General features: G+C 43.3%; 2 protein-coding genes across 2 annotated transcripts; both read left to right on the forward strand.

The window, feature by feature from the left end:
• The first annotated feature begins 15,027 nt into the window (after nt 1-15,027).
• On the forward strand, nt 15,028-19,297 carry LOC141617903 (uncharacterized). The gene is made up of 4 exons (XM_074435035.1): nt 15,028-16,168; nt 16,466-17,234; nt 17,962-18,075; nt 18,178-19,297. The coding sequence occupies exons 1-4, from the start codon at nt 15,028-15,030 to the stop codon at nt 19,295-19,297; spliced, it is 3,144 nt and encodes a 1,047-aa protein (XP_074291136.1).
• A 60-nt stretch (nt 19,298-19,357) lies between these two features.
• On the forward strand, nt 19,358-19,798 carry LOC141617904 (uncharacterized). Its single transcript, XM_074435036.1, has one exon. The coding sequence runs from the start codon at nt 19,358-19,360 to the stop codon at nt 19,796-19,798; it is 441 nt and encodes a 146-aa protein (XP_074291137.1).
• The last annotated feature ends 7,074 nt before the right edge of the window (nt 19,799-26,872 follow it).

Here is a 26,872-nt window from a genome sequence, read left to right on the forward strand (position 1 = left end):
CAGTTTCATAGACCTCCTAAACGAGTTCAAAGACGTTTTTGCTTGGTCCTACAAAGACATGCCAGGGATCGACAGGGATATCGCTGAACATAGAATCCCAATAAAGCCAGGTTTCAAGCTCGTAAAACAGAAGCTTCGTCGAATGAGGACAGAATGGGCTCTCAAGATCAAGGAAGAAGTCGATAAGCAATTTAAAGCTGGATTCATCAAAGTTTCCAGTACTGACATTTCGGGTAGCCAACATAGTACCTGTACCCAAAAAGGATGGGAGAATCCGTGTTTGTGTTGATTTTAGAGACTTAAACAAAGCAAGTCTTAAAGATGACTTTCCTCTACCACATATCGACATATTGGTGGACAATACCGCAGACCACACGTTACTATCCTTCATGGATGAGTACGCGGGCTATAACCAAATCAGAATGGCCATAGAAGACATGCATTGTCCCTCAATGGGGAACCTATTTCTATACGGTCATGCCGTTTGGGTTAATCAATGTCGGAGATACATATCAACGCACCGCGACCACACTCCTACATGACATGATGCATAAAGAAGTTGAGGTATATGTAGACGACATGATTGTCAAGTCCAAGGATAGAGAAGGGCATATTGCGAACCTTCGCAAATTCTTCTTAAGGTTATGAAAGTACAACATGAGGCTCAATCCTTAGCAGTGAACATTCGCTGTAACATCTGGCAAACTCCTGGGATACGTCGTAAGCCAACGAGGTATAGGAATAGACCCTTCCAAAATCAAGGCTCTGATCGAAATGCCACAACCTAAAACAGAAAAAGAAGTCAGAGAATTCCAGGGTAAAGTACAATACATAAGTCGATTTATATCGAAACTCACCATGATTTGTGAACCTATCTTCAAGAAGCTAAAGAAAACAGATCACGCCATGTGGGATGATGACTGTCAGAAGGCATTTGACAGAATCAAGGAGATATTAGCTAAACCACCCGTGCTCATACCACCTCAACGAGATCAACCTCTTGGTCTGTATCTCTCAGTGACTGAAACAGCCATGGGCGCCATGCTAGCTCAAACCGTAGGAAAGGATGAAAGGGCTATTTACTACCATAGTAAGAAGTTCTTGGAGTACGAGTGCAAATATTCACAACTTGAAAAGACATGCCTCGCTCTTGTGTGGGCAACGAAGAAGCTACGACATTACATGCTTAGCTACTCCGTCAAAATATACTCCAAAATGGATCCAGTCAAATACCTCTTCGAGAAACCCGTCCTCAACGGACGATTAGCAAGATGGACTTTGATACTCTCAGAGTTCGATCTCAAGTACGTGCCCCTGAAAGTTATAAAAGGGCGCACCGTTGCCGAATTATTTGCAGAAAATCCCATCAATGATGCACAAACAATAGATACTTGGTCATTTCCAGACGAGGATATACTCCAAACCGATGTAGACTCCTGGGACCTTTACTTCGATGGAGCATCAAACTTAAGAGGATTTAGAATATGAGTGTTGCTCATTTATCCTGAAGGCGAGCATACACTGATCTCTGTCAAACTCGACTTCGAGGTGACAAATAATGCTGCAGAATACGAAGCTTGTCTCATTGGACTACAGGCGGCAGTAAGTTTAGGCATTAAAAACCGTCGAGTACATGGGGATTCATCCCTGATCATCAATCAAGTCACGGGATCTTGGAAAATCCGAAGCGAAAGCTTAGCACCTTATCAAGCCAGAATAGACCAAGTTGCCCAATTCTTTGATCACGTGACCTATCTACGCGTACCTCGGGAAGAAAATCAATTTGCGGATGCTCTTGCAAAAATCGCATCTTTGATTAATATGCCAGATGACATGGTGGAAATGCCTTTGTGTATCGAACGACGATCAGAGCCAGCTTATGTCCACCAAATCACCGATGAAGAGGAAGTCACAGAGGAGCCTTGGTTTAAAGCAATCCTAAATTTGAAGCTCAACGGTACCTATCCACAAGATATGGACAAAAGGGGACAATGTGCTATACGCCTACTAGCTTCCCAATACGTTCTCATGCAAGGAGAACTATACAAAAGAACACCTCTTGGTGTAATCCTACGTTGCCTTGATCATTCACAGGCGCGTAAAGTAATGGAAGAAGTTCACGATGGAGAATGCGGTCCTCACATGAGTGGACCCATGATGGCAAAGAAAATCACATTTTTGGGGTACTATTGGACCACGATGGAATCCGATTGCATCAAATACGTAAGGCATTGTCACAACTGCCAAATCTTCGGGAATGTACAGCATGTCCCTCCTTCATTGCTCTATACAATGACATCTCCTTGGCCATTTTCTGCTTGGGAATTGACATAATCGGAAGATAACCCCACCGAATCGGAGGTCACTGTTTCATCCTAGTGGCAATCGACTATTTCACCAAATGGGTAGAAGCGGCTTCCTACACTAGTCTCACGGCTAAAAACGTGGCAAAGTTCATACAAAACAACATCATCTGTCAATACGGTTGCCCACATGAGATCATTAGTGATAATGGATCACATTTCCAAGCTGAGACTGAGCAATTGCTAGCCAAGTACAAAATTAGGCATCACCACTCTTCGTCATATAGACCACAGACTAATGGCGCGGTAGAGGCGGCAAACAAGAATGTTGTCACAATTCTCAAGAAAATGATTGACAACTATCGAGATTGGCCAAGCAAATACCCTTTGCTTTATGGGGATAACGCACATCAGTTAGGACGCCCAATGGGGCCACCCCTTTCTATTTGACCTATGGCGTGGAAGCTGTACAGCCAGTCAAGTTAGAAATACCATCCTTGCGTATCTTACTCGAAAGTCAAATCCCGGAAGCCGATTGGAAGAGGGATAGATATGAAGCACTTATCCTCCTGGATGAACGTAGGCTACGCGCATTACATAATGTCCAAACATATCAAGCACGTATCAAACGAGCCTTCAACAAAAGGGTCAAGCCAAGGAAAATCAAGGAAGGAGACCTAGTACTCAAGTCGGTTAGAGCTCTTTTACCTGTCGATCCACGGGGAAAATTCAAACCTAATTGGGCCGGGCCATTTCTAGTCAAGTCCATACTTCCAGGGGGTGCGGTTAGAATTACAGACCTAGATGGGAATGAATTTGCCAACCCAACAAACCTTGACCAACTAAAGCGGTACTATGCCTAGAATAGGAACAAAAAACGCGCCTCGCGTAACCTCACGTGTCGCTCTTGTGGCACTAAATAAACGGCCCCTGGCCAAGCTGAAATAAGCCAATGTCACTCTGCTCTTGCATTTTGACAATTTGTCATCCTCATATCATCAAATAAACTAAATTTGCACCTTAAGAATAAGTAATAAGCTCATGCTTATCTTCTAAGTTCATTACAAGCTCTTACTTAGAACAATTATTCTTTTACATTTACTCGAACTACGCGCAAGGGTTTGATTTCATTTTTAAATGAGTACGTAGGCAATCCTTCACAGGATACAACCCATTAATTTCAAAATGTAAATAGAAGGACATTTGCAATCGCATTTGGAATTCGACAAGAATAATAAATGGAAAGTCACAACGGTTTCATAACCAATTAACCTCTTTTATTCATTTCTAATAATAATACGTTACATAATAATGATAATGCCAATAAAAATAAAATAAGCTAGGATTCTAAAACCCCACCTTCTTATTACAATAATAATAATAATAAATAATAATAAAGACATGGGCTATTCCTCCATCTTCCCTTTGCCCTTGTCCTTTTTGTCATACTTCTTGTCACGACCTCGAGCCGGACGCTCTTGCGCCACTTCGGACCTAATCACCAACGGTCTTTCTCGAGGCCTAGCCTTACCATTCATGTCAACCACTTTGTCCACGACAGGACAAGTCTTCAGTTTCTTCGAAGGATGAACAACTCGAAACCCGGCTTCTTCCTCTCCCTCAGTCAGATGCTTCTCTTTCTCCCTTTCCACTTCGCGCACATTGTAATCAACGGGCTCGCGCTTCCTCAATCTCTCACGCTCCTCTGGAGTAGTAGCTTTCCTCCATCGCAGATAGGAGTCCGACACCCATAAGGCGCTAACAGAAGAGTTCAAGAACCACACATTTCTTTGAGCCCATTTAATGGCCCACTCCCTTCGACTCTCAGTAGTAAGCGCCACGGCAGTCTGCGGGACAGTGTCAAGCTTCGGGATCATCTGCTTCATTCCAACTAGTCTCATCAACCTCTCCGGGAAGATGCATATCATGAATTCCAAGCCAGGAATGCGCACAGATCGGGAAGGATCCAAGGAAGATACTCCAGTGACAAATTTGAGATGCCACCATGGTACAACCCATCTAATCAAAGGGCCATCATCACCCTTCAGTTTGTTTTCCCAGTAATTGCAGACCCGAGTGAAGTCCACCGTGTAAAGCTTAGTCCTCATTGCAATCGAACGAGCATGATAAGAAGGAACATGAACTTGGGGCTCGATCAATCGAAGGCGCTCCATAAGCCAGACCTACCAAAAGCAGGTATTAGACATCGAAAAAAAACAAAACAAAACAAAAACAAAAAAAAAACAAAAAAATAAATGAAACAAAAAAAGAAAAAAAAAAGAAAAAAAAAGCGTTCTTTTACCTGCAAAATAATGGGACTTCCCAAATACGGTAGGTCGTGATTAGCTTTCCTATTATCCAAGCCCAATAGGATCTCTCCTAAACATAAACAAGCTGGGCAGCTCCATTTGCTCAACTAGGTCCAGGAGACGGGGATCACCTCTCAAGTCTTCATCAACATGCCCTTGAAGGACATATACATGCAACAAGCAAAATCCAAATGCCCTTCGCCTGGCAACATAAGAAACGGTGGGGTCGGCCTTGTTAATGAATCGATCAATAAAGTCCAACATTCGCACTCCTTTCGAGGTCACTAGACGGTCCACCTCAATTCTAGACAATCCAAGCAAATCTCTAAATTTGTTTTTATACCCCTGTGAAGTAGAAGGAATAGCAGGCAAGTGTTCTGGGTCCCACCCGCCAATCGCAGTAATTTTTTCAGGAAATGGGCAAATGTCACCTCTGGGGAATGCAAAAACATGATAATTCGGGTCCCAATAATCAAGACAAGCATCTAGGAATGGTTTGACAACCTTGATAAGCTTTAAACTCAACAAAGATCCAAGATTATAGGCACCCATATCGTGCTTCTCCATGTTGGAAAACTCGTTGGTCCACTCTTTTAGACGAATCTCCAAAGTATTCATGATGAGGCATTATATTGAGAATTTTATGTAATAAGACGAAGAAGAGACGGAAGAATTGTGTGAATAAAACCTCCATCGACGTCTCTATTTATACTAAAATTTGTTTCCAAAAATCCGCCAGAACGGATACACTTGGGAACAGGCGCAGCACCTGCTGCGCCTCTTCAAAGGGACGCAGCTCCTGCTGTGCCTCTTCCTCAGCTTTGTTTCTGTGAATTTCCGTGTTGTATTTTTCCTAAATCCTTTAACGAATAATTTCCTATTCCTACGGGTTATTGTTTTGGTAAACACGTCAAAATTGCCATATTTCGTGTTTGCTAATTTCGCGGATGCGCATTTCGAGGCAATATCAGCATTTTCGTCATTTTAGCACACTTACATAGTTTTTCTATTTTTTCTTTTTTCGGGGAATCATTTCTCCAATTTAATGTAATCTATGTCAAACCTATATATTTCTTTTATTTATTTCTTTTCTGGCGAATCATTTCGCTCCCATCCTATACTACACTTCTAACTTATAGATTTCTATTTTTCTTTTTTTTTTTAAGGGGTAACCCTTCCTACCGTCCGGTCATTTCCGGTAAATTTTTGCATTTTTCTACTTTTTTAGTACTTTTGAGTCATTTGTTTTGCGCTAATTTAGGCCATATGTATATACAAATGTATGTTTTCCGTGATTTCTATGTAAATTTCGGCAGCATGACGGCATAAACCATCATCTACCAAACCTGTTCAAGGCTAACCTGCAGGCACAAGCAACACAACCCAGCAGCAAAGGCACTCAGGCCATCATATATACAACCAAAAAATGTACAACAAACTGGGGGCTCGAGCCCCAAGCAAAATCCAAAATGTCCAAAAATGTAGGTCCTAAATGTACAAGATACAAACAACAACAAAATGAGGCTACTGCCAGTCGCCCTCTAACTCTGCAACTCTCGCCTCGAGAGCGACAACCTCGGCGTCACGAACCTCGAGCTCCCTCAACAAGCGAGCCGTCTCCTCCCGAGACTGGGCCAACTCTCGCTCCAGCTCACTCCACCCCTGCAAGCAACAAAATTGTCTCATATCAATCGTTTCAAGCAATTACAAGAAAAGTTGAAAAATCAAAATTAGGAAGAAAAGACATAAACGAAAGGTTCATACCTGACGACCTCGACCTCCGACAAGTGCCTCGATGGCAGTAGCTCTCAACCGGTTGGTCACCCTCCAGAACGCTACAAACCGAGACGGCGCAACCTGCATTTTCAAAAAAGATGTTCTTAATAATTGGATAAATGCAATCAAACGTGTTCTTACACAAAAAAACCATGCAAATTGGAGGCTCACCCTCCAAATCAGATGCTGCCAGTCGTCCAGGCCAGCATCCGTCACAGCTACGTCAAAGTCACGCAGCTCGGAGATCGTCATCCTCCCGGTCGCATCAGTGTACTCAAGGGTCTCGGGGTACTCTGGGGGCTCAATGCCCGCCGCCTCGACCTCCTGCAAAGTCAAATGATTCCCATTAATCGATGATCTTTCATCGTATGCTCAAAATCAGCAAAAATAAAGAAGGATAAAGTACTTACCACCACCGGCCAGTATGCCAACCTCCCGTAGAGGAACGCCGAGTAGTCCTCGCCAGGAAGAAGGAGGGTGTCACCACCAATGCCAGCCAAGTCAGCCTCCCTCTCAGCCTTAGAAGGCTCCCTGAACATCGTCCTAGGAGGATCGATGGAAACCGTCAAGACATCCCGAGAGCACTGGCGAGCCAAGCGCTTGCCCACGTACCACACAAGACCCATCGTTGTCCTCAACATCTGCCGGCTCGAGCTCCTAGGTCGAAGGACCTCAGCCACAAAAAGAGGCGCGCCAGCGTACTCCGCCCAAGGCCTGGGCACCCACTGGGAAAAGATAAACAAAGAAATCATTCTTATGATCGGTTGAAAAAGAAATAAAGAAGCAAAATGAATATAAGTGAGATGCTCACGCTGTCCAGCTGAAGAGCGTTCATGTCCCGCCGGTAGACACCGTGAGATGAGCGCTTGCTCCTCGTCCGACACATCACCCAATCCCTCACAACGGGATAGGCCTTCTCCAGCAGCTCCGTCTCTTGGGCGAGAGGCTCGGAAAGTAGGAGTACACCCACGCCTGTGAAGCAAGATAGTCAATAACGATCTTTCGTAACTTGATAAGGAAAAGAAGTGATTATTAGTCCAAATGAAGGTTCATACCTTCAACAGTAGTCCAGGGCCGACAACACCAGGAGAAGTCCCCTTCTCCATCAACTCCGGACGAACCATGGCCCTCATGAAGCGGATGAGGACCGCGAAGCCAGCAGTGACCCAATCCCAGCGTCCTAGGGAGTTCAGGTTAGAAAGGAAGGGAAGAAGCTTCATCGACAGCCTCTCTCCCTTGTCACCGAGGTAGATCGAAGACAAGAACCACCAGAGCCACAAGCGGACTCTCTGCTCAGCTGTACAGGGAGGAGGAGCCGTCTCTCTCCCGTCAATCACCACCAGCGTCGGGGTCTTCCCCACAAAGTAGTCTTGGACATAAGAACTCGGCACCAAACTAGGCACTGTAACAGCCTTCGGCGACATGTTCCAGCCGATCAACCTCCTAGCCTCGGCCGAGTCCACCCTCATGGCAGTCTCCGGCCACTCCACCTCCTCAGTCTCACACGGCAGCCCAGAGATCATGCTGTAGTCCTCCAACGTGACTCCCACCTCACCAAAAGGCATGTGAAAAGTGGAAGTCGTGTCCCAGAATCGGTCCAAGAATGCGCGGACCAGGCTAAAGTTAGCCCGCGGCTTCCTCTTCGCGATATCCCTCCAAGCCTGCACCAAAGCACCAAACGCTCCCCGCTCGATCATGGCGCGCTCCTCCGCCGACAGCCTCTCATAGCACTCCATCGCCGTCGTGTAGCCTGAGAACGATCTGATGTTCCCGGCCTCCTATTGTGATTTGAAACTATCTTTAGTTTGAATGAAATTGGAAGAGATATGAGCGAATGAAACGAAAGAATATGAGTGATGAGTAATGAATTCAAGATTACCAAGCTCTTCACTGTCCTATAGGACAGGTGACCCTCCGCAGCCCAAAGCAAGTGCCTGCTGTCCCAGGTCTCAGCCCACGCGGGTGCTCCCCTCAGCTGATGACCTCCTCGTCTCACGTTGGCCCGTCTCGGGTCCTCCTCCTCCTCAGCAACCTGCTCCTCGAGGATCTCGTCCTCAGCAACCTCCCCGGCTGCCCTAGCCGCAGCAAAAGCCTCCTCGAGAGCACAAGAAGCGTCCACAGCATTGTCTATCTCCATGGGAGCTCTCCCAGAAGTAGAAGCCTCGTCATCTGCAACATTAAAGTAATTTTAGGCCGCGTCAAGTGACGACGAGCCTTGATTAGGGATTTTCGAGCTTTCGGAAGCCTTGAAACCGCTCTTTTCTCGCCATCTTTGGCCGTATTCCCACAAACCCGATCACTCATGTAGTAATTTGGGTCAATTCAAGCCTAAGTTGAAGCCTAGTTATGGGTTCGAGTCGAAATTTCGGCAGCATTTCGTTATAATCGCCCTAGAAAAGTGTCCCGAAAAAGCCGTCACAAACCTAAACTTCGAGATGGTAGGAAGTTTACCCAGCATCCAAGGATTCCAAATGTCAAGTTTCATCACAAATGGGCAATCCTAAGGCCATTTTCGAAGCAATTTACGGTTTAGCTGTGAAACCGTCTCAATTTCACTTAAATGCTCAAAACTCAACGAAAATTCAAAACAAATACATGGTTATGATCCTTATACTACCAATTAGCCATTTACATGGTCAATTTTACAAGGCAAGATCATTTGGAGGAAAAGTCCCAAATTTTCGACATTTTAGGGTCGGGAACCCTAATTTTGTCGATCCAATTCGTTCTTTATAGAAGATTAATGCAAGAATGATATACATACCTCGATTAGTCATGGCGAATGCAAGCTTTTAGATCAAATTTTGGCGGAAATGGTTAAGATTTGAGAGAGAAAAGGATGAATTTGTATTTCGAACAAATGAATGAAACCCTCTGTTTATCGCGTTTTTACGCAGAAAAGACACACTAAGGAACAGACGCAGCAGGTGCTGCGCCTATTCCAAGAGATGCAGCTCTTGCTGCGCCTCTTTCTTAGCTTCCCTCCATACGAGTTTTCAAAAATTCGTTATGAGTTCGTTATTTGTGGGCCCATCTTTGGTGCGCCACTTCCCCGATGCCATTTTATCTTTTTGGTCCGTTTGGCGATAATTCTTCGTTCAGACCCGCATTTCTAAGCCAACTACAGATTATTATACATTATTTATCGCTCCCAAGACCTTTCTTGTCACAACAAGCAGGTATTCCTCCACAGGTGTTTCGACACGCCTTCATTATATTCCCCCAGCGAGAGTAAGCGGATCGACAATCCCTCTCGAGACATGGAGATACATTCCTGATAAGGTTTCCCAACACGAGAGTTCACGACATACAATCGTCCTTCTCAAGTCCCTCCGGAGTTTGTTTGAAGACGACCCAAGAAGATTCCTCCCAGCAGTTCCCGCCTGTGTCCTGCTACTCACAATATTTCTTGTTTCCCCGCGGAGTGCGATAAAGTGTCGTTCTCCAGAAGTCCCAAACCAGTAGAGTTCCTACCCTGAAGCCTTAGTTACCCTTTAATTTGAAATTGTATTCGGGTCTCCTTCCCGTCGATGCCTTCCTTTAGGGCCCCACACCCTAGCACAATCCTTACTTATCCTTTAGGTCTTACCCTTAGCTCCCACACTTACCCTTAGCTCCTACGCTTACCCTTAGCTCCTATGCACCTCCGGAAGCATCTCGAGAAAGAAGGTTCAGGTATGATCTCTTCTTATGGCTGGCAAGCCTCCTTACGTAGTCTAGTGGACTTTAAACGACTCTCCCCGATAGTCGATAGACTCTAAAATGTTCCAGAAGACAGGTCCTTGGTTCAGACCCCTTGAACCGCCTCGCGTCGCCATAGTCGTCAGGTTGTAATCTTCGATTGACCTGATGGCTATACTTTGACTTTCGCCTTGTCCAAGCCTCAGTCAAAGTGGGGCTCAGAGATACCTCATTTCGCACCTCCCGCAAACCACCCAGTGATGATTGGGCCGCATGTTTGGTACGCGGAACGATTTGTGACAGTTCGTAAGTTTATTGTCAAGTGATTGCTCAAACACTGATGTCTACTTCTTAGTTGTCATCTACGCGCCGATACGGTCGTTTTGACAGTAATTAGAGTACATTTGGAGTCCGGGCCTAAAACCGTCTTCATTTTCTGATAACGGCTAAATCCCGAGTCAGAATGTTCTGGAATGTTCCGGATATTTCTATTCCATATTTTATAAATCTTTCACAATCTTTTATTCTTTGGTAAACAATTTCCCATAATATTCGTACAAAATATTAAGGAAAATAAGATTATCCCGTCATTCCATAAGCCAAACACGGAAATCTTTCTTCCGCAGGAGGAAACCACTTGGGAACAGACGCAGTAGGTGCTGCGCCTCTTCCAAGAGACGCAGTGACTGTTGCGCCTCTTCCCAGGTCCTTCTCTGCGTATTTTTCGTATCTTTTTCATATCTTTTGGAGATTCACTTCTAAAGTCTCTCCGAAACCCTATTCCTTCACGTGATTAGTATAAACAGGAGCCTTCGCTCCTCATATTTCTCACGCGAATGTCCGCCCTTCTCTTCTCCCTTTGCATTCTAGACCACGTTCTTACTTTTTGGCGTCTACGTGCTTGAACATTCGACCACGGAAGCTCGGATCCTTCTGAGTACCAGCCTCGTTTGCATGACCGACCAATTTGACCAACTCCACAACAATCAACTTAATTAATCTTAATCGTTTTCCTCTTACGAGGGCACTTTCGTTACATTCGAGTCAAGCATCACTAATCGTAAACTTAGTTCTTCTTGTTTCGTCAAACATGTAAGTCTGAGGATGTAAATCTCTCTTTTATTTATTGTTATTTACTTTTTGTATCATTAATGTAAGGTTTATGTCGAAAACACTTGTTAAAACCGATTTCTAAAACCGTGCTTTAAAACCCTTTTTACGGATTACCAGAAGATAACCGTCGAGAAAGGACGCAGCAACTGCTGCGCCTCTTCGAAGGAGCACAGTACCTGCTGCGCCTCTTCGTGAGGCTGCCGCAGTTCCTGCTTCCTTTCTTCTTCCTTCGTCCTCTGTAAATTCGTTTTCTTTTGTTTGTTTTCGTGTATCCTTCAATTCTTTGACGTACGATCACAATAATTTCACATGTATATTGTTTAAACATCATTAATATGTTTATTTAATCATTAAATTCGACTTAAATCCCAAATAATCCAATATTTGCGGGTTTTCGTCATTAAAATCAATCCGGGTTGTAGAAATTTGATTTGTTCATATTGAGTTTTTGGAATTCGACCTTTGATATATTTCCATCTGTCTATTGTCGTATTGGTCATTAATTTGTCATTAATCCGTCATGTTCAACCTATTTAGTTCACCTATGTCGCTAATCAATCTTTCATCCATGTAAATAATTCGTTTGTATTCGTCTCATCCATGTTTTATTGCTTTTATGACTCATTCATATGTAATTAATCCATTAAATCACTTCCATCCGAGTTAATATCATAATCAATCCTTAAAATCATCAATTAATATTAACGATTTGCAGTTCCGTCTTCACAGCCAGAACTCACCCTTGGAACAGACGCAGCAACTGCTGCGCCTCTTCCAAAGGGCGCAGTCCTGCTGCGCCTTTTCCAGGTTGATTTCTGCCTCTAAACTTCCGTTCTTCCTTGACCTAGTTTAATTAGTTACGTATAATCTACTATTAACCGTATTATCGCCTACTAATTTGTTCGTTGATTTATTCCTTTATTCTTTTTTCCAAATTATCCGTTTTAAAGGTATTTTCGACATAAATCATTTAATCCATTGTAATCATTGTAATTTTCTTTATTCTATTATTGTATTTCGCATTGTGTAGGCACGGAAAATTTATTAAGTGCCGAATAAATAAAATAAATTAATTATTTCGAGTTAATACCAAATTTTAACTTAATTTAATTAATTTGTCCCGATTAAATAAAATATGGGCCGATTCGGATTACAAAAGGAGTTATTCGGATCACTAAACCCAGAAAGAATCAAACTTGGGCCAAGGTTGCTAATAAACCCACAAATGGGCCTGTGACCACCAAAGTCCAACAAGGGGAATTGAAACTCTATAAATAGAGCTCTCCTCATTCATTCAAAGGGTTGGAAATTCATAATTGCAAAGGAGCTAGAGAGAACAAGGTACAAATTCCTACAAATCCTCTCTGTCAAAATCATTGCAAGCAGTCAACAAGCACATCAAATCGTGCCGCCTGCGTTGAAGATTCAATCACAAATTCAAACCTTCAAGAGAGATTCAAGTCATCGCGACCCTCTCAAGAAATCAAATTTACATCGCGCGTAGAGCAATTAAATTTGTCTACACGCGCACCCCTCACGTGTACCCCGTACACGTACCCCTTACATCATATTAGAATCAGAGGATACATTAGAGATTGTACACGTACTTTTGATATTTATTAATAAAATATAATTGTTTCCTTGTTTTGTATTTCGATTATCGCAATACAAAATTTGTTAGATATTACAAATTTTGGTGAACCCGACGTGAAAATCTCTACCTCTCATCTCTACTGCTGTTCTATTCAAGTCTACCAAAACAAGAAGATGTCTACTAAGCAAAGCATCTCCTCCAGTCCATCCAAGAAGACCTACGCAGATATCCTGCAGGGTACCCCCATTGCTGCTACCTCCGCTGCTACGCAGTCAGTTGGCATCTCCACAAGAAGAATGGCGAAGAAGGTCATTGTCAATCTGCTGCTTTGCCGATCACGCTATGCACACGTCCCAACTAGGCGCGCAAGTTCTCTGTCGCCTCCATAGCTGCTGCCGCTAAAGACTCTTGGTCGCCTCATCTCCTTCACGCGAGGAGGGTAGAAGTGTTAAGGCTGACAAAAAGGCTTCCCCGCAAATCAAGGCGTCGCCAAAGAAGAAAGAAACATCAACTCCTAGCGTCGCCGGTCATGGTGATAAGTGGTGATACTCTTGAGGATCGAATGCAGAAAATGAATGAACTCCTTGAGAAGATGATGATGGAGAATGAAGAAAAGAACAAAAAAATTGATGAGCTCCAAAAAGAGGTGGTGGCACTCCGTGACATGAAGGCCGAGAGCGAGCATGGTGACACCGATAGGGATGTTGATAGCGATAGAGAAGTTGGCGAAGATAGGGAAAAGCCAAAGAATGAGATCAAGAACTTCTTCAAGAGAAGCTGCAGGAGTTAATAGCCAAGACGATCAAATGTCAGTTGGATGATAGCTCGACAAGTAGTGGACGCTACATCAAGCCTTACACTAAGAGGATTGATTGATCTGCGCATGCCATCCGGCCTCGGCCTCCAAAATTTCAACGATTCGACGGGAAGGGGAACCCAAAGCAACACATCGCCCACTTCGTCGAGACATGCAACAATCTTTGCAGAAGGTGATCGTTTGGTGAAGCGATTCGTTCGTTCGCTCAAAGGGATCGCATTCGACCGGTACTGATCGGACTCGAGTCAATTGACGGTGGGGTCACATGGAAGATGAATTCCTCAACAGATTCTACTGACACCAGACGTGTCGTCGGCATGAGCGAATTGACAAAGACAACTCAATGGCAAGATGAGCCTGTCGTCGATTACATCAACAGGTGGCGTGCGCTGAGTTTGGAATGCAAGGATCGCTTAAGTGAACCGTCAGCAGTTGAAATGTGCGTCAACGGGATGAAATGGGACATTCTTTACATCCTGAAAGGAATCATGCCAAAGAGCTTCCAAGACCTGGCTACATGCGCCCATGACATGGAGATCACAATCAAAGAACATGGTAGTGCTCGACCAAGTTCTTCTAAGGTGCCAAGTGAAAAGAAGGAGTTCAAGAAAAGCGATAAGAACTCCAAATCGTCGACAAAGGAAACAATGGTCGTCGAAACCAGAAGTCTTTTTGTGAAAATATCGTCAAAGCCTAAGTATGAAAAGGAGAAAGAGTCGTTCTCTTACAACTACCAACGAGACAAGTCTACATTGAAAGAGTTGCAGGCTAAGAAATACCCATTCCCAGTTCGACATGCGGAATGCTCGATGACCTCTTAGAGAAGAAGGTTATACAATTGCCCGAGTCGAGCGCCCGAACAAGCAAACAAGACAAACGATCCCATTCTGTCGTTATCACGGTGGTGAGTCACCCTATTGAAAAGTGTATAACACTCAAGGAGAAGATCATGCAGCTCTCCAAGGAGGGGAAGATCATTCTTGACTTGGATGACACAAGAACTACAAATCAAACTACTTGTAGTCTTGGAGCAACTTTGACGAGCCAATTATACAACAAGGACAATGTGTGTATATGTTGCAGTTCGGCAGTTTTGAGCCTGTGGCATTACAGATCCAAGGGTCATTGTCGTCACTACCTCCAACGTCATTGGAAGAAATACTACCTCCTCAGGATTAGAACGAGGAAAAGAAGCATGAAGATGACGATGAGGGTTGGACTTTGGTTACGCGCAAGAAGTCAAAGAAACAAACAAGGCAGATAGCGCAACCTGTTCACCGTCGAAGAAAACAATCAAAGAAGACGAAACCTCGCAAGACGAAGGGAAAGAAAAAGTCCAAAATAGTTGTCAACCCACATGTCTTGCCAATTGATCTGCTGGAACAAGAACCACCAAGTCCCGTCACCTTAGAAAAATTCTTCCCGCGAGATTTCATGAACAAGGTTACTGTGTGCACCATCTCAGCTACTGAAGGTGGCGACGATGAAAAGAAGAATGAGGAAAGGGGCCTAGATGATGCGGTATCACCACAACAGTCTCATTCTGAAAAAGAGAACGAAATAGTGGCTGCTCTCAATGCCCTTCCTACAAACATGGGGTGGAAACAAATGTTTCATCTACCTAAAGATAAGCGTAAGCTGATAATTCAAGGACTTGAGAAGCTAGAATTGTACGCAGGCAAGATGAAGGAAAAATGCGAGCCTCCTGAGCAATCAACTGGATGTGTCTCCTGCAATGCAGCTTTGAGTTTCTCAGATGAGGATTTACTTCTTGGATCCAAGCCTCACAACAGGCCACTTTATGTGTCGGGGTACATCCGGGGGCAAAAGGTCAAGCGCATCTTAATAGATGGAGGCTCAGGAGTCAATCTCATGCCAAAATCCACCATGAATGAATTAGGGATCACAATGGATGAACTCTCGAGTAGTCGAACAATGATTCATGGTTTCAACTTGAATGGGGAGCGTGCGGTTGGCATGATCCGTGTGAACCTTACCATGGGTCATCTTTCTTCCGACACATTGTTCCATGTCATGGATGGCAAGACATCGTTCAAACTATTGCTGGGACGACCTTGGAAGCACGAGAATGGAGTTGTCGCCTCAACCCTCCATCAATGCTTGAAATATTATCGTGGTGGCGAAAGGAAAATAGACGGAGACGCCAAACCTTTCTCTAAGGTCGACTCTTTCTTCGCTGATGCAAAATTCTTTGAAGAGAATGGTACTTCCAGTGAGTTCATGCCAACCACCATCTCTTCAACAGGAAAAGGAGGTAAGCGGGAAAAGAACATCATCAAAGAAGATGAAGCTGCAAGTCCTGCTAAAGAAAATGATGTTAAGAAAGATGTAGACAAGGTCAACAAAACAGCTACTCCTGTTGCGTCACCCAAGAAGCAAGAGACGCCGGAGAAAACTACACCATCAGTACTACGCTACATCCCGAAGTCTCGCCGCAAAGATGGGGAGAGTCCTTTTGCAGAGTGTCTAACACCAAAGATAGAGCCTAAGGATAAAAAGTCAAGTCTAGTGTTCAAGCAGGAATGGGTAGCCAAAGTCGTTACACCTCTACCAAGTTCATCTCAAACGAAGATTGTGAGACCTCCTCCGAATGGTTTTGTCTGTTCATCCAGTCAATCATCAAGTGACGGAAACAATGGGATATTTGATTCCAATGCTTACAAGCTACTGGCAAAGGCTGGATATGACTTTACAAATCCGACTCCTCTCGACAAAGTTATAGAAGTTGAGCCGTACGGTCTGAACAAAGCGCAACATGAAGTGTTCAAGCAAGATGGGAGCTTCATGGTGACCAGGGCCGGGCTCGGATATGAGTCTCCTGCGCCTGTGAAGATTGGTTCTCGTAAAAAAGGGGCTACTTCATCTTCTCAGGATATCACAATAGAAGAGGTCGAAGAAAATGAAGAAGGAGAGGAAAAGATGCATCCATCTTCAGTCTTCGATCGAATAAGTCCACCTGCAGAGAAGTGTCGTCCTTCTATATTCACAAGGTTAGGGAGACCAAGTGCTTCAACCAAGCACATTTCTGTATTAGCCAGGCTTGGCAATCAAGGAGAAAGTAAAGTCAAAGTGTCAACACCTTTGTTGCGCATAAACAAGAAGGGCGCAATACATGAACGCTTGGGCGGTCCATCAAAAACAGTCTTCAATCGACTAGGGGCTCTCAAGAGGAATAGTGGTGAGGGTCGTCCTCTCTCAACTTCTGCAACACAAAATGAAGAAGAAGTAAGAGTAAGTGATTACTTGAGAAGCGCAATACCATCTCGTATGAAGCGTATGCAAGTAGTGGATATCATCCAACATGAGCCACTCAAAGCAAGGAGGCGCGTACTAGTTCTTACTGGCCAGCAAAAGAATGCCGAAGAGCTTGTGCCTTCATCTTCACGTCCCTGTGATACAAAGAAGTCAAGTGACTTAGAAATTACAACGTCGTCATATCACATCACAGTAGAAGAGATACCTGACGAGAACGAAGAAGTTGAGGCGGATGAAGCCCCTGAAACACTAGAAGACGGGGGGCAATCGGCTGTAGATGAACTCAAGGAACTCAACTTGGGAACTATTGAAGATCCTCGGCCCATTTATGTCAGTGCTCTACTGACTAAGGAAGAAGAAAAGGAGTACTACAAGTTGTTGGTCGAGTACAAAGATGTCTTCGCTTGGAGTTATAAAGAGATGCCAGGACTCAGCCCAAAAATTGCAGTGCATCGTCTAGCAATCAAGAAAGGCACCAGTCCCAAAAAGCAACCTCAACGTCGTTTCGTGTAGGAGCTTGTACACGAAATTGAAAGGGAAGTCAATAAACTCATTGAAGCAGGTTTCATTCGAGAAGTCAAATATTCTACCTGGATAGCAAACATAGTCGATCGAAAGAAGAATGGACAAATCGCGCATATGTGTCGACTTGAGAGACCTTAATGATGCATGCCCGAAGGATGACTTCCCTTTTGCGATTCTGAGTTGATGATTGATGCAACCACTGGTCATGAAGCCCTCTCATTCATGGATTGTACTGCTGGTTACAATCAAATACATATGGCACCCGAAGACCAAGAAGCAAGGTCTTGAACCCCAAAAGGGATCTTACGCTACACGGTCATGCCGTTTGGATTGAAGAATCTTTGGCGCTACGTACCAACGCGCAATGCAAAAGATCTTTGATGACATGCTGCATAAAACAATAGAGTGTTATGTTGATGACGTGGTTGTCAAATCAAAGAAAAGAGAAGACCATATCAAAGACCTTCGAACCGTCTTTGAAAGACTTAGAAAATGTCAACTCAAGATGAATCCACTCAAGTGCGCATTTGGAGTCACATCTGGGAAGTTCTTAGGTTTTGTGGTCAGGCATAGAGGCATTGAAATTGACCAAACAAAAATCAAAGCTATCAACGAGATGCCGGAACCAAAGACATTGAAAGAGTTGCGCGGATTGCAAGGACGTTTGGCATACATCCGAAGGTTCATCTCTAACTTAGCCGGGCGTTGCCAGCCGTTTAGCCATCTCATGAAAAAGGATGCTCCATTTCAATGGGATGAAAAATGCAAAAATGCTTTTGATAGCATCAAGAAGTACTTGGCCAGCGCGCCAGTGCTGGGGTCACCAATTCCAGGAAGGCCACTTGTCCTCTACATTGCAGCACAAGAACGCTCACTGGGGGCAATGTGTGCTCTAGAAATTGAAGACCGCAAGGAGAGAGCACTCTACTACTTGAGTCGTACCTTGGTTGGAGCTGAGTTGAATTACGCGCCCATAGAGAAGATATGTCTTGCTTTGGTGTTTGTCATCCAGAAGTTGAGGCACTACATGCAGGCACATACCATACATGTGGTCTCAAAAGCCGATCCAATCAAGTACATACTCTCAAGACCAGTCTTGTCTGGAAGACTTGCGAAATGGGCAATGTTGCTTAAGCAGTATGACTTGGTGTTCGTGCCTCAAAAGGCTGTGAAAGGTCAAGCTATCGCCGACTTCTTTGCTGATCATCCAGTGCCAGCAGATTGGGAAATTTCAGATGACCTCCCAAGAGAAGAAATTTTCTATGTAGACGTCCTACCTCCATGGCAAATGTACTTTGACGGCGCTGCAAGGCAAGATGGAGCTGGAGCTGGAGTTGTATTCGTAACTCCACAAAATCATCTTATGCCATATGCCTTTACACTCACTCAGTTGTGTACAAATAATATGACAGAATACCAAGCTCTCATACTCGGCCTCCAAATGGCGATCGAAATAGGTGTTAGAGATATGGACATCTACGGCGACTCGAAGCTGGTGGTCAACCAAGTCCTTGGTGAATATGAAGTAAAAAAGGAAGACTTGATTCCCTACCATCAACGGTCATTACAACTGTTGAATCAACTTGAGGACATCTATGTTGGTCATGTACCAAGGAGTGCCAATAAGTTGGCTGACGCGCTTGCTAATCTTGCAGCCACTTTGGCTTTGAAGCGTAAGAGTCTATGCAAGTCCTACCGCAATCGTTGGGTAGTATCATTGCTCGAAGGAGAGGAAAATGTAGATACAACCAACATGATATGCGTCTACACAGTTGATGAAGATGACTGGCGTCAACCTATCATTAATTTCTTGGACCACCAAAAATTACCCGACGATCCCAGACACAAGGTAGAAATACGTCGACGTGCTCCAAAGTTCATTCACTATAAAGGGACACTTTAGAGACGTTCTTTCTCAGGCCAATGGTTGAGGTGTCTAAGCAAGGACGAAGCTACTGAAGCAATGCATGAAGCTCATTCTGGCATTTGTGGTGCTCATCAATCTGGGCCTAAACTTCATGATCGTGTAAAGAGAATGGGATATTACTGGCCAACCATGGTGCAAGATTGTATGGACTTTGCGAAAAAATGTGAACCGTGTCAGTTCTACGCAAACTTCATACACCAACCGCCGGAGCCGTTGCATCCTACTGTTTCTTCATGGCCCTTTGAAGCTTGGGGACTTGATGTTGTGGGACCTCTTACTCCAAAGGCCCCAAATGGACACGAGTATATCCTCGCTGCCACTGACTATTTCTCAAAATGGGCAGAAGCCATCACACTACGGGAAGTGAAGAAAGAAAATGTTGTGGACTTCATTAGAACCCAAATCATCTCTGAGATATGGTGTACCTCAACGTATCAACAATCGACAATGGGAAACAATTTTTCAACCATCCGATGACAAGTCGGGAGAAAATTCAAGTTCAAACAATACAAGTCATCCATGTACAATGCCTCTGCAAATGGTTTGGCTGAAGCCTTTAATAAAACTCTTTGCAACTTGTTGAGAAAAGTAGTAGTAAAGTCAAAGCGAGATTGGCATGAAATAATTGGTGAGGCGTTGTGGGCATATCATACCACATACAAAACACCTACTCAGGCAACCCCGTACGCGTTGGTGTATGGAGTGGAGGCCGTGTTGCCTTTGGAGTTGCAGATCCCTTCCTTACGCATTGCTATTCAGGAAGGACTCACAGATGATGAAAATGACAAATTGCGTTTAGCAGAGTTAGAGGCTCTCGATGAAAAAAGATTAGAAGCTCAACAAAAACTCTAGTGCTGTCAAGCAAGGTTGTCACGCGCATTCAACAAAAAGGTGCGCCCTCGTTCTTTCCAAGTAGGAGACCTTGTCCTTGCGGTACGAAGACCAATCATCACCTCTCACAAGCCAGTTGGCAAGTTCACCTCTAAGTGGGATGGTCCATACGTGGTACAGGAGGTCTATACAAATGGTGCTTACAAAATCGTGGATGAAGACGGCGTTCGGGTAGGCCCAATCAATGGGAAGTTTTTGAAGCGTTACTATTCTTAAATCCCAACAGTGAAGGCTCCTAAGCAAGACCGTAAACTGCAAGTCCAAGCTCCTAAGCAAGAGGTTAAACTGTATACAAAAAAAAAAAAAAAAATCTCCACAAAAAAAAAAAAAAAATACTCCTTTCTTCCTTTATGAACTACGTCGGCTTGATCTTGTGAAATACACTTTGTGCTTCACATGTACGTAGGCAACTTGGGTGAACATGTAGCTCAAGTGCAGCCACACCTCCAAACAAAAAAAATCCCTCTCTTGAACTACGTTGGCTGGATCTTGCAAGTTGTCATCTTGGTAGCTTTGCAAGTACGTAGGCAGTTTGAGCAAACACTTTGTTCAAGTGCAGCCACACCAAAAAAAACCAAAAAAAATTACATCAAAATAATTACTCCTGGCCCGCAAGAGTTTAAACTGTGAACGGCTAAATAAACAGTATTGTAAATATTTGTTTGTATAAATAAATATAATAAAATGTAACACGCTGAAAGGGTGTTATTGCGCAGAAAACGATTAAGACAAACAAACATCTTAGAAGCATTTGGTCCATTAGGCTACAAAAAAAAATGGATGAAATCTAGATAATCTAAAAATAAAAATAAAAAAATCTAAGTGTCTATGGATCAACATCCAGAGAAGCCCGCATCTCTTCCAATTCAACTCTCCGCTCTTGAAGTAAGGCTTCCTCTTCAGGACTCAAAACAGGGATATCGTCAAACTCGGTTAATTCTCTCTCCAACTTATGAAGATCATCTTGCAATGATATTAAGGATATATCCTCAGCTTCTAAATTGCTTCGCAATGTCTTTTCCTTCTCTCGTGCTTGCTTGAGTTTAGCTTCAAGATCGTTTATTTCTTCCAGAGTAGCAGAAAGTTCCACAGCTTGCTCTTTATGCTTTTCTTGCGCCTTATCATGAAGAGATTTGGTATCCTCAATCTTTTGATACCACTCCACCCTTTTGTCCTCTAGCAATGCAGGATGATGACACTCTGCTGCCTGCTTCTCGAGTGCAAGGTAAGCATGGACCGCACCCACATAAGAATCCACTCGTGCCTGTAGTGAAGAACAGTCACCTTTGAGTTGTCGGATGCTCTCATAATACACGTTAGCCTTCATTGCCACTTCCCCTACATTAGAGAAGCTTGCATTTTTTAATTCTCCCAAGACCTGCAAGCGGATCGCGTCTAGTGCTCTGTCAAAAATCCCCTTAAGTGAAGGAGGTGAACGAAATGAGGCTTTGGAACACGTAGGGAGCATGGTAGGTTTAAATGGTATTGTTAGAGGCTTAAACGTCTGCCTTCGATCGTCAGATTTGCAAGGAGGAGATATATGAGTTGAAGCTGGACTATCCACTGCAGTTTGACTACCATTGGCAAACGAACTGTTAGTCTGGCTCCCCTGAGATGCTGGACCAGAAGAGTCTCCTACGGGTATTGACTTATTAAGAATCATAAGCCCTTTCCCTTTTCCAGGCTTCATCTTTGGTGGACGATGCAGAAGACGATATTCCGGAGCAAGGGAGACTGTCTCCAAGGCACATTCACCTTCCTTCCTGAAAAAAAAAAAAAAAAAAAAAAAAAAAGAAAAAAAAGAAAAAAAAAAAAAACAATGATCAAGTAGGAAAATAAATAAATAAACAACGATAGTCATATAAGAAAAGAAGCTAACCAGTGTTTGCGAAGGCATTCTTGATGCACTCGACACCCCCTCAAAAATCTGGACATCTAGTCTGACATCATCTGCATCCAAGACAGACACTTTTCTCTTGCCACGACGATCATGTTTAGGGTCAATCTCGGAAGCTGAATCGCTGTGGTGGTTGTCCTCAATATGGCCTTTCGCTTTAGGGACAACAACTTTGGATTTCAGGGGCACTGCTTGCTCTCGAGGCTGATTTCTAGTATCCCCATGATGATCACGCTTCTTAGTCTTGTGGTCACTTCCGGTACTATGCACAAGAATGTCAACATTCTTTCTTAGATCCTTCGGGTAGAGTTCCTTCCACCATTTAGTAAATCCAGGGGTGACATTCTCATCCCATCTGAACGAAGGACTGGGAAGGTAAACGCGAGACATGCTACCTGTAAACAAAAACACTTGCCAATATTTCAGTGCCTCGAAGCATGTGACGTCAGGTTTGTCTGAACCACGATTCAATACGCCGGGAATGTCTTGACAAAAGCCAAATTGTCTACTAAACCGATGGGGATTATAAGGTTCAAGGTGAAACCCATTACTCAGACGCAAACACAAATAGGAGGAACGAAGGGATGCAAGATAGTCGAGCCCCAGGGCATCAAGGTCACCATTGTCTAACAAGACGTCTACTTTGTGTTTATTTAACATAAAACGCTTTGCATCAAATTTTCTTCCCTCATGCATGAGTTTTCGAGCTTCTTTGGGTTTTCCATTCCTCGCCCTAACGGGACCTGAATACTTAGTCATATGGGGACCTGTCGGTGATGGATTTATCGCATGATAAGTGTCAAAGTAATTTGCAATCCACCCGTATAAGTAATGTGCTGGGAAGAATGACCTGGAGTATCCGGGGTTCATAGACGTGGCTAACCCATTCAAACCTTTGTAAATGCTAGCTAATACAGGAATTGCCAGACTAAAAACTCGACCTTCTGCCATCATACTTGCAATCTCGAAGGTAGCTGGTCTAATTAATCTGTCGCTATCTTCCGGCAAAACAAATACGCAAAGCCAGCATGATAAATGCGCGGCTAAATAAATCTTTGCCCGTCGGGAATCATTGCAACCAAGCTTTTCAAATAAGGAGTGTTCTTCCTCTGTCCATTCATCAGATGTTCGGGGCTCAATCTCACCACTTGGATTCTGGGTTGAAGCTGGAGGATTTTTGGTGGTCCTTCGCGCTTTAACAGGAGGCGGATGTACAACCTGTCTTTTGCACCAAAAGTCAATCCATTGCTGAGCAGAAACTTCACCCTTGTCCTTTGATTCCTTCGCAAGGTAGTGAAACGCAGTAAACAAGAAAGTGCACGTAGTAGGGACAGTCAAATTATTTTCTTCAGTCGTTGACTTTAGGATGCTAAGTTGAGGCACCGTTTCATCATAAATCTCTCCCACAACAGGGAGACCTCCAAGTTTCTTTAGATCCCACAGGGAGATAGAAAATTCGCCTTCTACAGTATGAAAGGTATTAGTACCAGGACACCATCCTTCGAAGAAGGCACGCATGATATGTAAGTCCTTATCATAAGAATATAAGGAAGTATAGACCGCTTGACGGATAGAAGCAGTCGAAAGGATGTCACTAAAGAGAGCAAGTACATCTTCAGTCCACTCCCAATATTTTGGCATGTAGATCGATTCCCCGTAAATTTTCAGGTTGAAGGATCCCCATCTAACTTTTCCTGAGATGATTCTGCGCCCAAGTAACTCATAAATATAATTTGTACCAGGCTTCACTTTAAGGTTATTTTTTAAAAGGTAGCGTGAGCAAGCGTCTGGTTCTCGAGTGTCAAGCTTCATGGACATTTCATTTAGCAAAGAATCCCTTGTTAGACTGGTTGCTCCACCTTCTAGCGTACGAAGCGATTTGCTTGTGAGAAAGTAAGTTCCAGATGCAGCATCTTGATCCTTGCGGTCAACTACAGAAAGATATATGTCGCTCCCCTTGCGAAATTCCTTCAGGTACGCCATTGCAACCCTGCAAAAAGGACAAATACAGGTGAATATAAAGAATATGTGGGGATCTTTTACAAGTCAGAGAGGCATCGAGTCAAGAAATATATTCATCCGGCATATTTCATGGTAATGAAATAATGGTCTTCATAAAGAGGTTCGTTGTACAAGTCTTCAAAACTGTGTCGCGATGACCCGAATGGGTTCACCCTAACACAACTTATCGCGATGACCCAAAAATGGGTTCACCCTGACAAGCAATAAGTCTTCAAAACTGTGTCGCGATGACCCGAATGGGTTCACCCTGACACAACTTGTCGCAATGACCCAAAATAGGTTCACCCTAACAAGCAATAAGTCTTCAAAAGTGTGTCGCGATGACCCAAAATGGGTTCACCCTGACAGCTCGACTGGAGGCTGAAATATTGTCTGAAGTAATAAATCTTCCGCGGTGGATAAATAAAATTGCAGTGCATGGAAATACTGATAAATTGAAGCTGCTTGGCCAAAAGAAAGAAAGAACGTAATCCCTGCGCGTCATCAAGAAAACATACAAACAAGAGAAGAGGGGCAAAATATGTGCATTCATTCGGTTATGGATACAAACTTTCAAAAAAAAAAAAAAAAAAATGAATGTATTACCGTGATAGGGAATACAAAGCTTGAAAAAGAAAGTTATATTCGTACTTCACCCAAACTTGGACCTGCGATATATATGGATAAAACAAGATATCAGTCCAGTATATTGGTACGTAGCAAGAAGACGAAAAAACACAAAAAAAAAAATGTAATAAAAAAAACGTAACAACAAAAAATAGTAACCAGCAAATCAAAGAATGGTATTCTACATCAACTATCTCTTCTAAATCCCAATTAGCTACAGCTTTCAAGCATCTCTAAGGCCACCATCTTATATTGAGGTTCGTTTTTTATTTTACACCAACAACGCAGAGTCGCTAGACTCGATATTCCGCGGTTTCTCGGTAAATTTAAGCCAAGCACAGATGAGTTGGAGTATTGGTCTATGCTAAACTCGGGAATGGAATTTGGGTTTGAAACATTCGTGTAAATGTTTACTTAGTTAAAGCTTGACCATCAATTTGATTCAAATAAAGGGTGATTGTTTCAGACGGTCTTTGCTGAGGTCAATGGGGGATCAAACGATAACGAAAATCCGAGCTATTCGATATTTCGGAATCGTGGGACTGCAAATTTTTTGAATATGGGAAGCTTTAGGATCAAAGATCATTCTCCATGATGTAAAATCGGTCGACAACAGGGGGTGTCCACGCACTCTGTTTTTTCACGAAAACAGGGGATGAAGTGTGAATCGCTCTTGTTCAAACTCGAACTTTACGGGTCAGTTTTCAAAAGCAAGGTGTGTGTTTAATTGATCATTATGGCGATCTTCATCCCGTCAAAAAGTAACATACAGAAATTCAAGCCTGATAGCGAGATGGCTTACTAAAGCAAGATGGCTTACTTCAGTGAATTTGGCTAGAAATCGATTACGGGTTCCATGCTAAAACTCTTGGTCTCAGTTGATAGCGAGAAGCGAATTATGATTGATGAAATAGGGTACAAATCGAATTGGGAGCGGGGACTAATTATTGGAGTTTCGAGCAAGCAGAAATAATTCAAGCTAAAAATTCAACATTCTAAGACCAGCAAGGGTAAGAGGAATTTAAAATCGAGCCAAGTCCTTAAGCTACATCAAGAAGTCGTCTTCGTGTCGTATTCATACATAAAGCTACCGGTGAAAAAAATAGCCATCAACCACATCAAAGGTGAAGTCAGACCGGAAAGCATGTAAAAAAAAAAAAGAGAAGCAAGATAGACAACTTACTAGTAATTGGCGGAGTGCTACAATAAATTAAAGTCGGGTCGGTTTTCGGTACCAGTCAGAGTGAGTCCTGCAAAGAAGAAAAGGAGGGAGATGAAGGTTTAAAAAAAATCATGAATGAAGAAGTATGGAAGATAGACAACAAAAGAAAGCAAGTCAAGTGACATTCTTTTATGCTTAAAAGTTGGCTTATTCTTTCACAAGTATGAGACCTTATCTTCGAAGGATGTCAAGTATACACAACTTCTCATGAGAAATAAAAAAAAAAGAGAATAAATCAAAGGGAGGTTAATCATGGGATATGTTTGTTCGAAAGAATCAGAGGTAAAACTGGATGCTTCTGTATGGGTCATGGTGATGTTCATCCACAAACAAAAATAAAAGGGGGTCCAGCAGCGCAAAGCAAATTCAATTGGAAGCCTGAGCAAAATTCGGGTCGATGCTATACAAAACGCAGGCTGTGGTATAGTTCGAGTTTTGGCCAATTTGAGTAGGACTGAAGTGTTTCTAAAGGCAAAACTTCTAAAGTATTCGGTTGGGTTCGTTTTGATTGTTTAATAAACATGGCATAACAAATACTGAACAGAGCAGGGAAAAAGAAAGACAATAAGAAGAAGAGTTACCTATATCAGTCAGGTCCGACACGCAATGATCTGGAATACAACAAATCGAGATGCGACTACGTTCGGTAACAATGGAGTTCTCTCTGCATATTAAAAAAAAGGGGCGGCAATGCAAATCAAGAATATGGCCTGACATATGCAAAGACTAATACAAGAGTTTGTATAAGGAGGAAATACCGTCAAGAAAAGAATGCACTGATAATATGTACTCACGGTTGACATAATTGTCGTGTTCCGTGTCTATATATAGGTTATGGGATCCCTTAAACCCTACCTAGGTGAAAGAGTTTTTAGGAAAGTACTACTTTCCTAAACTTACAAGTAGTCGGATA

The sequence above is a fragment of the Silene latifolia genome, chromosome X (assembly GCF_048544455.1).
Source record: "Silene latifolia isolate original U9 population chromosome X, ASM4854445v1, whole genome shotgun sequence".
Taxonomy (NCBI): domain Eukaryota; kingdom Viridiplantae; phylum Streptophyta; class Magnoliopsida; order Caryophyllales; family Caryophyllaceae; genus Silene; species Silene latifolia.

Excerpts from the sequence above, each read along its gene's own strand:
- LOC141617903 (XM_074435035.1), top strand. The coding sequence starts at position 15,028 with ATGAACAAGGTTACTGTGTGCACCATCTCAGCTACTGAAGGTGGCGAC. Across the intron at positions 17,235-17,961 it reads ACTAAGGAAGAAGAAAAGGA|GCATAGAGGCATTGAAATTG; the intron begins GTACTACAAGTT and ends TTTTGTGGTCAG. Across the intron at positions 18,076-18,177 it reads CGTTTGGCATACATCCGAAG|CATCAAGAAGTACTTGGCCA; the intron begins GTTCATCTCTAA and ends TGCTTTTGATAG.
- LOC141617904 (XM_074435036.1), top strand. The coding sequence starts at position 19,358 with ATGCATGAAGCTCATTCTGGCATTTGTGGTGCTCATCAATCTGGGCCT.